Raw genomic sequence first — 17,036 nt, 5'->3', positions numbered from 1 at the left:
ATGCACTCATGATCTAAACACATTTAGGTTGAGGAGGTTTCTAGATTATATATTCCTTCCTTCATTAGGAATTAAGTGATGAAGAGGCAGAAAATCCAAGGGAAAGGGAGAGATGGAACGAGAGTCTAGAATTCACGTTTTGCTTCAAAACTTCTCTAACTTTGAGGCTTCTGATGTATAAAAGTTTAGAGAAATGATAAAATGTTCCAGCTATTTTCTGAACAGCCATGGAAATGACACGGGACTATTTGTACACAAACAGCTTTGAGGCATTTTGTTTTTAATTTGCATACAATTCTTAAAGTGAATTCCACATGAAGAAGGGTGAGATACAACAGAGCTCATTTACCATTTCACAAGTTAACAGAACAAAGTAAACATCTGTCCTTCTGATTAATTAGCATCGACCCCTCACTCCAACTTGTCACTTCCTGCTGCAAGTCCCCCACGCCAAAGGAACGCACGGACCAGTCCCAAACTCCCCAGACATTCACACGTGGACTTCAGTGACACTGCAAATCATAACAGCAAGAAAAAAAATCCAAATAGAAAGCCTTTAGGTGACCTCATATTCTCTTCATGGTTCACAAACCAAGACCCGAAATTCTGAGTACAAAAATACTTCAGTTGTCCAGCTCAGCCATTCATCTGACTGTGGTTCCTCCCTGGAGCCCCAGCCAAGGGGAAAACACTTTCTGTCAGATAAGAGGGGGCATTAAATCAGAAACAGGGAAGTCTCAGAAGAACTGTGCTAAAATGGACTTCCCAAACAATTGTCTCTGGAACACAATTGGAACATGCTCTGTCCTTCCACATACTGAGACAGTTTTCTAGCTGTATCTCCATTCATAGTTGCATTCCACCAGGTTTTTGGCTTGTATCAAACTGGCAAACACCATCCTGACCAAAAGATATGACAACAGTATCACAGCTACAATAAAACAGTGGTGTCTTATTCAAGGCAGTATCATCTTCCTTCATGCTTCAAGGAGATCAGAGAAGAGGTTAAACACAGGGTGAAAGGGAAGCAGTAACAAATCTGTCTGGCAGACCTTTCCAAAAAAAGAGATGGGAATGTGAGGCCATCCAGGGAAAAAAGGAGAAAGACATAAGAAGCTGCAAAGAACTGAATCCACCAACAGCAGCAGAAAATGCCCATCACTAGAGCTGTCTTTATTTAAGTCTTACAGCAATAAACACCAGTTTAGCCTTCTGCCTGAAACTTTCCAGGAAGCCTTTTCCTTGGTGTGGGAGTTGAGATTCTGTGACGCTGTTCACAGTGAGATGAATGAAAACCAACCCAACTGATTGTGCTGAAGTGGAAAAATCACAGGACTGGGAATTGCACATGGATAGTTGAGGGTTTGATGTGCACACAACCTACACGTCACAGCACAGCTGGCACTGCCAGGGATTCCAGTGGGGAAAGGCCAATTTTTTGTTCCCCTCTCATGATTGTGGATTCTCCAGCAACTCTACTGAGTCTGAAATACATCAGTATCAGAGAAGAGACTCTAACAGTAAAAAACTCTGTACACTTGAATATGTATTCATTCTCTAGCAGTTTTTTGCTATATATTTAACACTAGCGTGACAAAATTCCTGATAACTCTATCTCATGCAGGTAACTTAAAAGAGGAGTTAGCACTACCTAAACTGATAAACCTACCACTACAGGGTTACTTGGAGCCTACAGGACAAGTGTCTTCTGCAACAGTGACAGCCAGGCAGGGGTGTCCCTGCCAAACAGGCTCAGCTGAGCGCTCCTGGCAGGGATCTCAAGGACAGCACAGCCTTCAGAAGGGCTGGAGGGGCAACATCCTTTGGGCCAAACAGACTTGCCATTGTGGTTTGGAAGGGCTCAGGTGGAGCTGGAGACGTGTTGGCAATTGGTGGTGGTGTTTCTGTAGTCAGGCAAACAGTTTAGCTTTTCTAGTTGAAGTTGCTGTGATTGGTGTTCTCTCTTGGACAGAGTAAGATGGGTTACTCTACCCAAATTGCTATTGTTTAGGTCACAACTGAGATGTTGAGAGCATACTGTACCTTTCTGCAGCTGAAGACAAAGATTGCTGATAGATTGCTGCTGTTCCTTCTCTGCAATGCCTTGGTGGATACATTTTCATCAATAGCAACTATGAAAACAAACTCCCTAGAGTCCAAATTCTTAAAAAATATATTACAGGAAGAGTCTACTCGTCATTCACTTATTGTTTTCTCCTACAATTCCCACAGGTTTCAAAGCATAATCATTATAAATGTAAATTATTCGAAGAATAAGAAGGGTTGTGATAGTCTTCTGCTGTACTGGGCATTTCCCTTTTTTAACTGGCATACATTCTGACAGAAACACCACAGCACGAACCAGAGCATTGCAATTAAAAAAACAAAAGGCAAACCATTCAGTCCCATGTTAGAGCACGTGTATGTGTGTATAATACTGCAAAAGTAGTCACACATCAGAGGTATATAATTGACAACAGCATTTTCTTCCATGAACCTGCTATTATTGAGGCAGTGACAAGGTTTCCATTTCTTTGTTTTCTGAGCTCTTTACAGAATGGCTATTGCCACATCTTGTAAACCTAAATACTGTCCAAGCAGAAGCTTGTTGGTATCAGGTGAGGAGTAACACTACTAGTGCAAACAGGTGCAGAGACCACTCCTCCAGTTGTGGGGTGAGCCAGGTGTGTAACACTGACAGGACAGGCATCTTCTTCCAAGCGTGTTCTCCACTCAGCCACACCTCCTTCTGCACCCTGGGCTTCTTTTCACAGGGGGGGCTGGGGGAGCACCCCCAGCTCACGGGAGATTGAGCACAGCAAAGATTTCTTGACTGTTTTCCCACTAACAGCACGGACGTCCTCCGAGTCCAGGAGCGATCAACACCTCAAGCATCAGGCGAGTGACAATAATACTGACTTCGTATCTTTAGTAAAAAGCGAGACATTCTCTCCTGAGATATAAGTCAAGGAAGGAACAGGAATGATGAACCTAACACTGTACCATTATTTGATCATGATGCACCTCAGCTGAGCAGATGGGAAAGGACAAGTGGTCACTGCCCTCTGCTCATCCAAAGCTGTGACAGGCAGTTGTTCAGCTAAGTGCTTGGCATGCCAGTATGCTGGCAGAGCAGTTCTCAGTGTGCTGTCCCCCCTTTAGCTTATTTCTTTAAAAGAAAAAAAAAAAAACACAAAAAAAAAAGGCAAGAAAAAAAAAAAGACAAAACAAAAAAGGAAGAAAATCTCAGCAGGTTAACCCTCATCTTCCCTCAGCTCCGTGGGCAGGAATTTGTATTGCTGTTGGCGGATCTGGGCCAGCTTTTTCCTTGCTTCTTCCAGCTCTCTCTCCTTCTTCAGCATTTCTTCCTGGGCTGCAATGATCTACAAAACAGAGGCAGGAATTATGACAGCAAGGAATATTGTTTGTAAGATCAGATTCCTTCATGAGAGCAGCCACAGGAAGCCCATGAGCATCCTCCCGAGAAGCACCAAATATCATCACCATCAGGAACTGCTCAAGTTTTTCCAGGTCCCAGGACTGTGCCATCCAGAACAGTTTTGTATTCCCAATGTTTCTTAAAGAGGACTTAGAAAAAAAAAAAGGGAAAGAGAATCTACCACCGCAGTTTTCCCATGGATCCATGCTGGATTTTATGGCTCTGTGCTCTCCCTCATTCCTCAGGGGGAAGGTTTAGCACATGCAGAATAAGCACCATGACAATGTTTGAGTGGCAGTAAAACTGAACACTCATCACTGGGGGCATCCACAGGATTTTCCTGCCTCTCACAATGCCAAAGGAAAAGTGACAGTAGTACAGATATGCAGAAATAACACAAGTCCAGTATCTTTCAAGCAGCAACTGCAGCATATGGTGCACCCCAGGAAGCTGGCACAACCTCCAAGCCCTGAAATCTATTTTTAAATATTTTTATTATTTCCCAATAATTATTATGCTCACAGTAAGCAAAGTCATTGGTTTTCATCTCTAAACCACTGTTCCATTAAAACACTTAAAGTACCAGAGAGAAGCCTGAAAAGAGCCATTTACTTAATCAGAAAGAGAAGTAAAATACATTGGGCAGTGGTAGCTGCTGTTACAGCAAATGCTCCACAGAGAAGTGGAGACACCACCCAGCAAATCACTGCTGTTGTCAGTGGTCACATCACACTGAGCATCAAGTAATTTATCACATTTCTGAGCAGCTCTGAGCAGCTGCAGTGCAGATGGGCACTGTAACACTGCTCACTCCTGGGCTGGTTCCCCCCTGCTCCAGTCTCTGTACCCACCTGAGCGATGCCACCCACGAACTTGGTTTTGACCACGACGTCGTCGTCCTCTGCTTTGCCAAAAGCTGCTTTCTGGGCTGCCCTCACAAGATTGTCTGATGCACGTTTGACAGCGTTGCCTGCAGCCTTTGAGCAAGACAGAGCAAATCTGGTAAGAGTGGAAATGCACAACCAGCATGGATTCATCTCAGCATCACAATTAAAGCATCTCTGCTTGACTGCACTGGAAGGACGTGTTTTGTTTTTCCTAGTAAAAAGCAAATAAATCTTGGAAAATCCATGGTACAGAAAGGAACACCATTTTTTATTTAAGAAGTTGGAAAAGTCACAAATGAGATTTTTTTTTCCTCCTACAGCTTGACATAAAACAGTGGATGAAAACACAAGTTACATCACACACAACACTGATCAGCCTTTTTTTTTTTTTCTGAGCAAGAACAGAAACTGAAAACTAGTGTATAAACACATTTTATAAGACAATTAAGTTGCTTGGACAGATACTTAATCCAGTCACCATTTACATCTGTCAACATCTTTTAAAGTGAAGAATAAAGCAGGCAGTGAAATGAGCTGTAGCTACTGCTGAATAACAGCAAATGCACAGTCACTTCATCCAGGATTAATAAAACATCCCAGAATCCTGCAAGGAGGGGAAACAGAACCAAAATCTGAAAGTTCAAGACACTATTCCTAAAATCAGGGGTTTGCTCCTGCAGCACTGAACCTGCAGCACTCACACAGCACTGCTCTGGGTTTCCAGGAATGAGCACACAAACCTGCAGCACTCACACAGCACTGCTCTGGGTTCCCAGGAAGGAGCACACAAACCTGCAGCACTCACACAGCACTGCTCTGGGTTCCCAGGAATGAGCACACAAACCTGCAGCACTCACACAGCACTGCTCTGGGTTTCCAGGAATCAGCACACAAACCTGCAGCATTCACACAGCACTTCTCTGGGTTCCCAGGAATGAGCACACAAACCTGCAGCATTCACACAGCACTGCTCTGGGTTCCCAGGAATCAGCACACAAACCTGCAGCATTCACACAGCACTGCTCTGGGTTTCCAGGAATCAGCACACAAACCTGCAGCACTCACACAGCACTGCTCTGGGTTTCCAGAACTCAGCACACAAACCTGCAGCCTCCTCATGGCCTCGGAGTCGTGATCAGCCTTCACCTTGCAAGCCACCAGCAGCTGTGCCGTGGAAGCTGCCACTTGCTTGGCAGAGGAGATGAGCTTCTCCTCGCTGGCGTGGCCCTGCACCGAGGCGTTGGCTGCTTCGCACAGGTTGCTGGTTGCAGCTGCCACCATCCGGGCCTGCAGGACAGCAGAAACCAGCCCAGTCACTGGGTGTTCCCATCACTGCCCCAGAGGAGGTGCTGGTTTGCTCGAGAGAAGCAGTTACTCACAGCGGAAATGAGTCCCTGAGACCACTGTCCATCGTCAGCTGCGTTGGCAGGGATTGCTCCAACCTGAAAAGACAGTTCACAGGTGGCTCACAGGGAAACAGGAAACACAAGTGCTTTGTCTCTGATTTAGGCAAGCAGTGACCCCTGGAGAAAGGAAACACCTGTACCTGTGACTGCCCAGCACAGGGAGGAGCAGAAAATCCAGCTGAAATTACTTGCCACAGTAAGTGTGTTCCCAGCACACATCTGGCTGCTCATGAGTGTCCAACTTGCTGTACTGCTTCAACTGACCCATTCTTGGAACATGCTGAAGTAATTACCAGGGTAACCAGTAATTCCCACAGAAACCAGTAATTCCCAGAGAACTGAAGGCTGAAGCCACAGCTTTGGCCCAGGCAACAGCTGAAGCAGTAGTTTCCAGTGTCCTGGACTTGGAAATAACTTATTTCTGTCTCCATAACATTTGAATTTACATCATTCTCGAGTATCTTCTGACTCTGGCACTGTGGGAAGGTACAAATCAGAGAACTTCCCATGGAAGATCCCTGATTGCCTCTGTGCCACCTGGGGACAGCAGCCACTTTTCTGCATGGCTTATCCACTGGAGTGCTCCTGGACTGGCAGTGCCATCAGGACACAGTTATCTTCCCACATTCCAGGAAAGCAATGGAACTAAATTCTACAGCTGCTTATCAGCCCTCACCCCCAGCTACCTGGGTGTTTTTGGGACAGAAACTGGAAGATGTGAAGTGAAAACATGGTCCAGAAACTTGCTTTTTGAAAGAAATGGAAGCAAGGATTCCTGCATGATGAGAATCCCAGGGAATGAACTGAATCCTTACATGTGGCATCAACACAAACAGAAGTTGTGTTCTGTTATGGTGACACCTTTGTATAACTAAAAAATCAGCTATACAAAAGCAAACACTAAGTGCCAAATTATCTAGGTTAGATCACAAGACCTTCATGAAATGAAAACCACCCCACAAACAGTCAAACCCCCCACAACTGAAACATCTGAGGAGCCAAACACTTTGGTTACACTTGTGAGGTTTAAAGAAACACAACTGTGGGATTTCTTTAAACACAGCCAGGTCTGGGCCACGTGTTGTGATGAGCAGTGAAAAGATTTACATTGTCATCATCGTTCCCAAGCTTCTTCCCTACTGTTTTAATGGATAACAGTTGGAAGACCAGGTTCCATTTCAGTGCTTTCCCCCACCACTGTTTACCCACCTTTCCCTGGGCCACCAGTTCCCTCTGGGCTGCTGAAGCCGACTTCACCAGGGCACTGGTAGCAGCTGCAATGGATTTAGCTGCTTCCAGGATCTGCTCTTCAAAATCCAGAGTCTCATCTGCTTGCTATAACCAAGAAAAAACACTGTCACACATTCACCCAGTTATGCTCTCAAGACTGAGGGCACATACAAAGCAAGACAAGCTGATTTTGGGACACATCAGGGAATTCTGTGAAGGAGTTTCATGTGGACTAAAGCTGGAAGTGAATTTAAGTATTAGGGTTAAATTAAAGAATTGCCACCCACACTCTAATACATTATTTACAGTAAGGCTGCTCTGAACTACACTCAGAAAAGGGCAGGTCTGAAAGGAAATTCTTGCTTTTCCTCTCAAGGTTGTCTCTGTAGTGCCATAATTCTGCCTTCCAGCATTGCTGAACCAGCCAAAGCATCTCCTAAACACTTAAAGACTTTCAGCACTGAGAGAGGACAGTGCTACACATGCATTGCCTCACTCCCCTGCCCCTGGAGATGCAGACACCAAGAAGGGCACAGATTTAACAGCCTCTGGTAAGAGCTGTCATCTCCCAGAAAGCAGCTTTGAGAAGCAGTGCAGCTGAGTGATCCTGCAGATGGGAAATTCCAAAGCTCTGCCTGGAACACTTCAGTCATCCAAGCTTGTCTTTCAACAAGCAGGTGCAAACAGAGAACTCAGCTGTTCCTAGTGGGGTTTCTTACTATTTAAAATGCAAATCTTTTGTTCCATAATAGATTCCCTGACTTGCTAATCATTTAAACAAATGCTGAAAACATTTATCCATTTAAGCACATTTTTCTGGGTTCTGAACAGTTAACAAAATAGGTGGAGATAAATGGTTATTGTTATTTTAAACAGAACCAGGCCTGGGCCGTGCATTCTGATGGATTTTAATCCAAAATAATCCCACAGAACGTGTTTTGTTTGTGATCCAATCATCAGCCTGCCAGAACCCAGGGCAGGATCACAAGTGGGGCTGGTGGCTACAACATCAGAACAGGCCACCTGGTGAGATGAGCCTTTGGAACTCCTGCTTTATTCTGTCTTGGGCAACCAGAGTGTTCTTGTGCCCAATAACTAACCAGAAACACCAGCCAAGAGACACAAAACTGGGCACTTCACTTGCAAGTCTAAGGGCACCCATCTACATTTAAGTCAGGTTTAGTTCTCCTTTTACTGCAGTTGGATGAAATAGCAGTCAGTGATAAAATAATAGAAGACAATGAGTAATTACAAATCATTACAGAATGGCCCATCCAGCAGCACTTGGTGCTACAGCAGCTCAAAAACTGCCACAGAGTCCAGCAGATGAACCACAGGATCCACAGACACCAGAAAACCTGGGTGAGCTCAAAATAAAATCTGATGTGTAAATGAAGTTGTTGGCACTTGAAAGTTTTTCTTGTCCTTTAGGAAAAGCCACTTAATGCATGGAAAAGTATTTCTCTTGCCTTGCTACTGGGCTCATTCCCATCAACTGAAGCACATCTTTGTAATAAAGGAAACTGCTCTGCAAAGTGAGCGAGTCACAATCCACAGGAAGATCTGGCAACGTAACATCCTAATTGTTATTATCCAATATTAATCCTAAGGGGTTCATCACACTGCTCCTGGTTTGGTGCAAAGGCCAAGAATGCCACTGTACAGTGGCTGGATTAACTTCCACCCTGGAGCAGCAGGTGAAGCTCACAGGAAAACAGGCACCTAAACCTTAGTGTCTCATCAGGTAACAGAGTGTCCCCCTGGGAACCAAATGAATTCCTTTCCAACTATATTGAAATTTGGGGGTTTGGAAGAACAAACCATAGGCCAAGTTTCTCAAGCTTCCAAATCCTGCATTCCCTGACATCTCACAACTTCTTTTATTTCTGAGGAAAAAAAAAAGGTAAAAACAGTTGATCCCTTCTGTGGAGGATTTATTATTTCAGAAGCAGCCTCACACAGCACTCCAACTGTTCAACTTCTGTTGGCTTTGCATCTTTTCCAACAAATCCTTCTTGTCTAATCCTTCCCAGCAGTTTTCCCTGCAGCATTCCCAGGAGTGACACCCAGGGTTGGATACTCTGGATACTCATGTTTGAAATGGGCACCGTGGGCACCGCCTGGACTCTCCCAGGGCATTCCTGAGCAGTGAGGGCAGGGAGCACCCCAGACTGAACACAGCCAGACACCCCAAATGAGAAGCAGTTATTCCCATTCCCGTTATTCAGGAGTGTGTCCTGAGCTGCCTTGAGTTCACACTCCTAAAGAGCAGCAGAACACGGGGCAGTTCACAGCCTGCATGAATACAGAGCAGGGATGTGATACATGGCAGAAAACATCCCCTGCTGAGACTTTTGAGAGGCTTCCTGGGTTTCTTTGGAAAGCCAGGCCTCTGACACCAGTGATCAGCCCCTCCTTCCTCAGGCAGCCCCTGAGGTTCAGCATCCCATCTTCCTCAAGCTCAGATTAATTTGCTGTTACTGGCTGTGGGCAGGGATAAATGGAGTGGGAAATGAAGTCACCACAACAGACAAACCAACATTAGCAGGCTAGCTACACAGTCTGAACCATGAGATATCCTCAAAGTGTTGATGATGCCATTTAAAACAAAGCAAACAAAAAAAGGAGATTTTTTTTAAACCATTTTTCTATGGCATCTCCATTATTAGAGGTAGCACAAATCAAATCAGGGTGGATAGGGAAACAAATGAGCCCCCAATCTCACTGCTAAACACTAGCAAAAATTACAAAAGACAAACCACTTTACTTTCAAGCAGCTCTCATCTTCCATTTCATGGAGAGAAGACCAATATGAGAGAGTTCCTGCACTGAGCCACGGAAAACACAATCACCAGTGGAAGTCACTTCTTGGCACAGCTGCTGCCCACTACCACCAAAAGCCCTGCACAACTTGAGAGTCCCTCCAAGACAAACTCTACTGCTAAAGGAGTCCCCCATGCACATATTTTAAATCAGATTAGATTAGGAGTCTGCAGGAAGTCTTCTAAACCTGCTTGTGAGTGAGTGCACTCCTCCTTATGGCCTTCTACTCTGTCACAACCCCCGGAGACAGGGCAGGACACTGTAGGAATATGTTTGATATATAGTTGGATTAAATAACAACCTAATATATCAAACATATCACACAGAGTCCTGCAGGAAAAGGCATCCAGGTTTGATTCATCTTGGGGGGGAAAAAAATTTAAAAAAAAAAAACAGGACAAAGTGCTGAAAGCTACCAAGAAACTCCTGAGGACTTGTAAAGACAGCTGTGCTGGAGGGCACAGAGGCACAAAGAGCACCAACACAACGGGGCAGGACAGCAGGGCTCTCTGCTCTTCAACCTCACCTACCCTACCTCTTGCTTTACAGGTATTTTTCCCCACTATCAGCACGTAGTTTTTATTAGATAAAATATTCTCCTTCTTCAGAAAATCACTGTTTTGGGGAGTTATAAATTTACACCAGTAGCACATTTGCAGAACAGGAGGAATGTGTGTCTGCACTGCCAGACACCTGACCCTCCAAAATGAAAACAGAAAAAAACCCCAGAGTCTATACTCAGGAAAAGTGTGTTTAAAGGAAACCTGACAGCCAAATCCTGCTTGGTAAATGATAAAGACCTCCTTGCCTCACAGATCATTTCCCACCTTGGACACTGCAAGGAGAACTGAACAGGCCTGGTGTTACAGGGAGTAGTAATAACATTTTTTTTTTTAGAGATAAAAGACACACTGGAACACACAAAGATGAAAGTTTCAAGCCTAAATCAAATGACTCCAATTCCCTGCCCCAATTAAAAAAAAAAAATTCCCCAAAAAAATAGAGGATCACCCACCAGCTAGTAATGATGGTGATGGAGGATTTCCTGCAGGCAGATATTCTAAAATTACCAACTAAGGACTCTCTGCAAGTTCACTGGTGATAATTACTGATAACCAAAGCAGGATATTGGTCTGTTCCACTGCAGAACTTAATTATTCCTGCATTTCATAGACTGAGCATAAGAGAAAGTGATTGTATCAACCCCTTCCCTGCTCTGAGCTTTCCTACTGCAACCCTGGGTACACTCAAAGATGAGCATCAGAAAGACAGAGCCTGTTCAGATCAGGAAATCCTACTCTGGGAGGATACAAGCCACAAGTCTTCAGCAGAAAAAGTGGGGTTTGAGCCACTCTGATATTCCTAACATCTTTTGATGTGTATTACAATGTGAGGGAGATTAAACAGCTGAAAAGGAGGCAAAGGCAGCTCAAATCCCAACCCAAACAAACAGCTGGACATGAACTGTAGTTTCAGAACAGAGCAGTAAATCACAGGCAGGCTGGATACTCCAATTAACATGTTAAATGAGGAGCAGGTGTGAGCTCTGTATTCACAGGGGAATTACAATGGCCCTGAGCGGCTGAGGTGGTGGAAGGGACCTGCTCCCCAGTCCCCAGGCAACACACACCTGCCACTGTGCAGGATTGTCCAGAGAGGGTGATGGAGGGCTCTCCCATCCTCAGACTGGCCTGTGTCCTCTGCTCTGCACAATCTCATTAGAAAGGACCACTTCTCTTTGTAAACAAAATGGATGTACTTGTTAAAAAATGCAAGACAAAGAGTATTTCTTTGTTGTGAGTTCATTTATTCCCATCATTGGATGGGGGGTGGGAAGTCCTCAAAGGCTGAAGCTTCCAAGAACTATTTCATCTGATGCTCCTGAATAACCAAATACCACCCTGCACCAAAACATCCAGCACTGAATGTCCTTGAGGCCCTGCTTTTTAGAAAGACCTCTCATTAGCTTCACTCTGAAAATAGTTTTGCACCTACAAAGCAGCATGAACAGGAAAGCAGAAACACAGTCCTCTCCTGAAGTGAATTCCACAGCCAAAGCATGATTTTTCATTTTAAAGAGATGCAACATGGCAATTTCTTCTAAAACCTGCCTGTTACTCAACACCAGGCAAAAGGCAGCAGTTCTCCTGGATCCACTCGTGGGAGTTCTGCACACAGGCATTGGGAACAGCAGTTTGACACAGTCCCTCTGCACTGCACATGAAAATAGTTGGCTTCATTTTATAACAGAGACACAGCTGAAATGACCTGGTAACATGCAACACTGTTCGCTGTCATAACGAGCTGTAATTTCATTTCCCTCAGGAAAATTAAACAGAAATGGTTGTACCACAGACCTGATTTGACACTGAAGCAGCTACTCTTAGCATGGCATTAAATCCTATGTTTTTAGCCTTAGAAAATCCAGCAGGTCTTTTGCCTCCTGTTGAATCCTTTCTGTGTTGCTGCTGCTTTCTCCTGCCCCACTACAAAATTCAGGTGAGGACAAAGGGCCTTCAAAGGAAAGCAAGGGAGAGCAACTTTCCACATCAGTAAACTGTCTTTGGAAACAGAAATGTGAACAACCAACAGGAATTTCTGCCATAACTCTCACAAGCATTTCCAACATTTGGCTTTTCTTCCTTTGCCTGCTCGTGGCTGGTGCTCGACTGACTCCCTGAGAAGCACCTTTTTCACCCTGTGCCTTCAGGGTGAGAGCCCTCCAGGGCAGTGCCTGGTGCCACTGACACTCAGGTGAGGTCTGATTGTTTCCACCCTCACTGTGGCCAGTGCCAGGGCACACACCAGTCCATGGGCTCTGGGCATCCCCTGCTTGATTAACCTCAAACAAACACTCACCTTGGGCTTGGCTCTCGGTTTCAGCTGCTCCAACTTCTTTGCTGCAGCCTCAATGGACGCTGCAGCCCCCAGCAGCTCTGTCTCTGCAATCACCGTGGGGTCTTCGGGATCCACCCACTCTGTCCCTGAAAAGAACGGAGATGAGGACAATGACTGTAGTGGCACTGAGAGCTGCCACTCACACAGGGCACTTACAGTCACTTGGCAGGTGTCAAACACAGAAAGCACATCACAGAAAGCTGCTTTTAATACCTTACTAGCCTGAAAACACTGCATTTTATGCCACAGAGCATGTAAAGCAGAGGGGGGAAAGTACTTAGCAGCATTATTCTGTCATGAAAGTAACTTCTTGAAGAACTGTTTAAGCAAAGAAGCTTCAGAAAGGTAGATTGTCCATGTGGGAAACCAAACTTGTATCAGGGCTCTTCCTGAGATGGCTCCTGACTTGACCAAGTCCTCAGGTACTCACAAGTCTGACAGGTGGTGGAGAGAACAGGACACACATAACACAACCCAGCCCACGGTGCCAGGGTCTGCTTGGCAGTGGGTGGAGATGGAGGGGCCCTGGCTGAGGGAAGCACCCTGTGGGCAGTGAGTGTCTGACAGCAGTGGGGAGAAGCCAAAGCACTTTCTGCAATATATCCAAAGGGCAATTTGTTGTTGTTGTTATTGAATTTTTGGCATTTCTCTCACCTCAAAGAAATTTTATAGGCCCACAAAAGGAATACTTGGCTGGAAGTGATCTCAGACTTTTGGAAGTCGTCAGGGCATTGTAATTTTTGATTTCCTAACAGCACTCTCTGAATTTCAAGACTCAGAAAGCACCCACATTCTGAAGGGAGGGAAACAAGGAAACAGCCAAAAGGAGTTCATAACCTCTGTGGGCATGGTCTGAAGACCATTTCTCAGCTCAAATGGTGCACAGGATGAAGACATTCTATATTTATTTAATATTATTCTATATTAAGCCCTAAAAACTGGAGATAAACAGGGGGGAAAAAAGAAGAGATACAGGCAGCAAATATGAACACAGTCAAAAACAAACTTGTAAAATGTAGCAGTTCCTCTTCACAAACAGGCCTTTCACAAAGGTGAAAATATTCACATGTTGAATTTGTCAGGAGACAATTTTATTGTGTATCTATAAATGAAAACTGGGAATGGTTAAAAAACATTACTTTCCACAAAAAAATCTTCCAGAGTGAATCAAAAAATGCTCAAAAGGCAGTAAGAGAAAAAAAAACCCAAAACCAAACCTGATCTTTTTATTTTAGTGAATATGAATTAAAATGCAAAAATTGCTGGAAACTAATGAATGTCCTCAAAGAGGAGGACAATATAAGGATTTTTAAAAGCACTTAGGAAATAGAAATATTCTGATACTGGTTTGGTTTGTCATATGAAGGAAGGCAGGAAGGTAATAATATGAACATATGAAAAGTGCTTAGTTAAGGTTCATTTCCAAGGAACATGTACTGGTTATAGCAAGGAATAACTGAGGAAAACCTGCACTGTACATTGCACAGAATATCAGAAAAATGAGTACAGAGTCCTCTGAATTAACTTAGGAAAGAATGATGGAACAAATATGGATTTACTAGAAGCCTTTACTGGGGGGCAGAATTTAAAAGCAAAAAAAAGGAAGTTTTAAAATAAAAATGTCTAAGATAAAATATAATTTTTTAAAAAAATACAACAGTGCTTTATTTAAAACGTTCTATTACCTATGAGATTAGAGTGCTCATAACACCATTCTGATGGCTGTGAGATTCCTTTAGCCTGCAGTTCCCAGGAAATCTGGAGTGGCTGTGGTCTAATACTTCATACCACACCCTCAAATGTATTTATCTCCTTTAAAATGCATAATGTTAGAACTGTGATTATAAGAGTTCACATGCATTACTGGATAAAAATTTTACTAAGCCAGTAACTTAGAAAAATACCATTTATTATAAGAAGAGTGACCTTGGGATGGTTCTAAGAACAGTGGAATATTCATTGCTTATTTGAGTGCTGGATTTATATTTGCCCACAAGTTGTTCAACTGTAAGAGTTCAGGAAACCATCCAGACAACACTTATTGAAATCTCCTTGTTTCATGAACACACTTTGCCAGGGCAGGACCCGGACACAGCACTGGGAAGCACCACAGACCTAGAAGTGACAGCATTGCTGAAGGCTGGGTAGATCAAAAATCCAAGTGTGTAAGTGATGGCATCCCCTGTCACCTGTAGCTGGAGAGCAATCAGCACTGCAAAGCAAAGGACTTCTTCTGACTGCACTAATGGGGGTGTGAGGAAAAGACCCAGCCAGGAAGTGAAGAGGGTCAGACAGACTTGTCCACCAACACTGAGTAAGGGAATGCCAGCAGAGAAATTCAGGGAAGGCAGCAGGTGGTACCAGCACTCCTAGGGCACACTGGGAGGGGGTTTGGTTCAAATACAAAAGTGCCAGGTGATCCTCTCCCCACAGTGGGAGCCAGGCCCCCAACTCACCCTTCATGGCCTCTGCTGACTGGATGAGCTCTGTCACGGCACCCGCCACGCGCTTGGACAGCGAGGCCAACTGGTGCTTCAGCTCTGGAGTTGGCTTCTGCAGGATCTACAGACACAGGGAAAAGGTAATAGTGCATATTAGTGAGGGTTCCAGAGAATGCTGGAGCATTCCCAAGGCACACCAGTGAAGGATTTACTTTACACAGAGATCATCTGAGAGAAAACACGAGCCCAGTGAGAGAACTCCAACTGCCAGCGGAGCTCTGGGAGCCACGGCTGCAATGGGGATGCACAGCAGGGAGTGGCACTGCTGCAGCCACTGACAGGACTGGCTGCAAGTTCTCAATGCTCACCCCAGGGCAGAACGATCCAAACCAGAGGCACATGTGTGAGAATGTGGCAGGAACACGCAGCTTTGGCACTCCAAGCTCAGGTATTACAGTCACCACACTATGGGCCAGGCTCAGCCTTTCTAGACTGCTGGAGAGGAGCTGATTTTCCAATATTAACAGATTGGTTGTTCACCATTTCTGAGAGACAGGATGACAGAGTTCTGGAAGCTAGCTCCCTGTTCTGGAAAAAAATCAGAGACTGGGGACACAATGGAAATGCCAGTTCTGGGCAAGACCCTCAAACAAAAGGGACAGACAGACATTTCTGAGCTTAATTTCTATCAAGTATTAAACTGGGCTTCTTCAAATGAAAAACAGTGAGACACTCAGTGAAGCTCAGTTCTTCCCCTGAACAGGCACACTTTCAGTTTTAATTACCATAATTCTGTATGGTCAAGAAAAGCCAACTGCCAGCAGGATTCATGAGCTTGGATTTGAGTGCAGAGCTCTGGGGGTGTCCTGGCTGATGTCCTGGAGAGCTCTTTGTGAGGCAGTGCTGGCTGAGGGGTTTTGGGGTGGCACTGAGCAGGTGTGACAGCAAAAGGTCTGGAAAAGTCTCTTCATATATCTCACATAACCCCTTTGGTCTGGGTTTAAAACACATCTAGTGTTTGTTGTGGGCTTAAGAGAACACTGAAATGTCTTATTTTAATTTTTTTGTCAGGGACCTTTTTTAGGTCCAGATCTGCTCCAGAAAGCAGTTCCACTCAAGTCCTCCAGTGTTCCTTCTGTCTCTCAGTTTGAGCTGCAGTTCTGGATTCCTTTCGCTGCTTTTCCTGAACAGCAGAACTGATCATAACTGACGACAAACTGACCAGAACGTGTCACTGGCATCACTGCAGGAAGAGGGCAGGGAGATGGCTCTCCCTGGCAGTGATGCAGGAGCTGCCTGCAGAGCATCCTTACCAGGAGCACGTGTTCCAGGAGCTCCAGGTACCCCAGGGTGCACTCCGTGCCAAAGCGCAGGGCTCTCTCTCGAACCTCTTGGCTCACATCAGGGTGGAACGACGCTTGCTGAGGAGGCAAAACAACATCAGTACCCACAACTGCTCCCACAGAGGAGACACAGGGCAAAGAGAAGGGGAGAGGTTTTCTTAGAGTGTGCAAATGCCATTTGAGCTGGAGGGTCACCTGTTTCCACTGCCAATTTGTAAGCAAGTTGTGCTGGAGGAGCAGCAGAGCTCCCCTTCTGAAATGGCACTGGGAACACTTTCCCTTTTATCAGCACATTCTCCTGTCTGGGTGAGCATCTGCAGCCCTTCTTAGTGTCCTTCCTCAGGCACTACCAGCACTAATACTGCTTCTTGCTGCCAGCTAAGAACAAACACAGAAACTCTTGAAGAACCATCTGAAAATGGAGTTTTCTTCTCTGTTGTGATTTCTCCTAATGCAAATAGTGAAAAGCATCTTGGGGCTCATTGGGCTCTTGGATTGTGTAAACACACTGTTCTACCCTGCAAAGGTTTTATTAGTGTGGCTCTTCTTTTTTACTAATATTAACAAAA

General features: G+C 44.8%; 1 protein-coding gene across 1 annotated transcript in view; it reads right to left on the bottom strand.

Annotated features, from left to right (window-relative positions):
• Positions 1-263: 263 nt before the first annotated feature.
• Positions 264-17,036, bottom strand: part of TLN2 (talin 2) — a 128,221-nt gene continuing 111,448 nt past the window's right edge. The window contains exons 52-59 of the mRNA XM_050309141.1: positions 16,438-16,545; positions 15,140-15,245; positions 12,645-12,769; positions 6,942-7,067; positions 5,706-5,768; positions 5,431-5,613; positions 4,291-4,416; positions 264-3,383 (exon numbers count right to left, since the gene is read on the bottom strand). Of these exons, the coding sequence (XP_050165098.1) occupies positions 3,255-3,383; positions 4,291-4,416; positions 5,431-5,613; positions 5,706-5,768; positions 6,942-7,067; positions 12,645-12,769; positions 15,140-15,245; positions 16,438-16,545 (966 nt within the window). The 3' untranslated portion in view covers positions 264-3,254. The remainder of the gene's footprint in view (positions 3,384-4,290; positions 4,417-5,430; positions 5,614-5,705; positions 5,769-6,941; positions 7,068-12,644; positions 12,770-15,139; positions 15,246-16,437; positions 16,546-17,036) is intronic.

This window comes from Myiozetetes cayanensis, unplaced genomic scaffold (assembly GCF_022539395.1).
Source record: "Myiozetetes cayanensis isolate MyiCay16 unplaced genomic scaffold, myiCay2020 scf14, whole genome shotgun sequence".
Lineage (NCBI taxonomy): Eukaryota > Metazoa > Chordata > Aves > Passeriformes > Tyrannidae > Myiozetetes > Myiozetetes cayanensis.
This window is presented reverse-complemented; position numbering and strand designations above follow the sequence as displayed.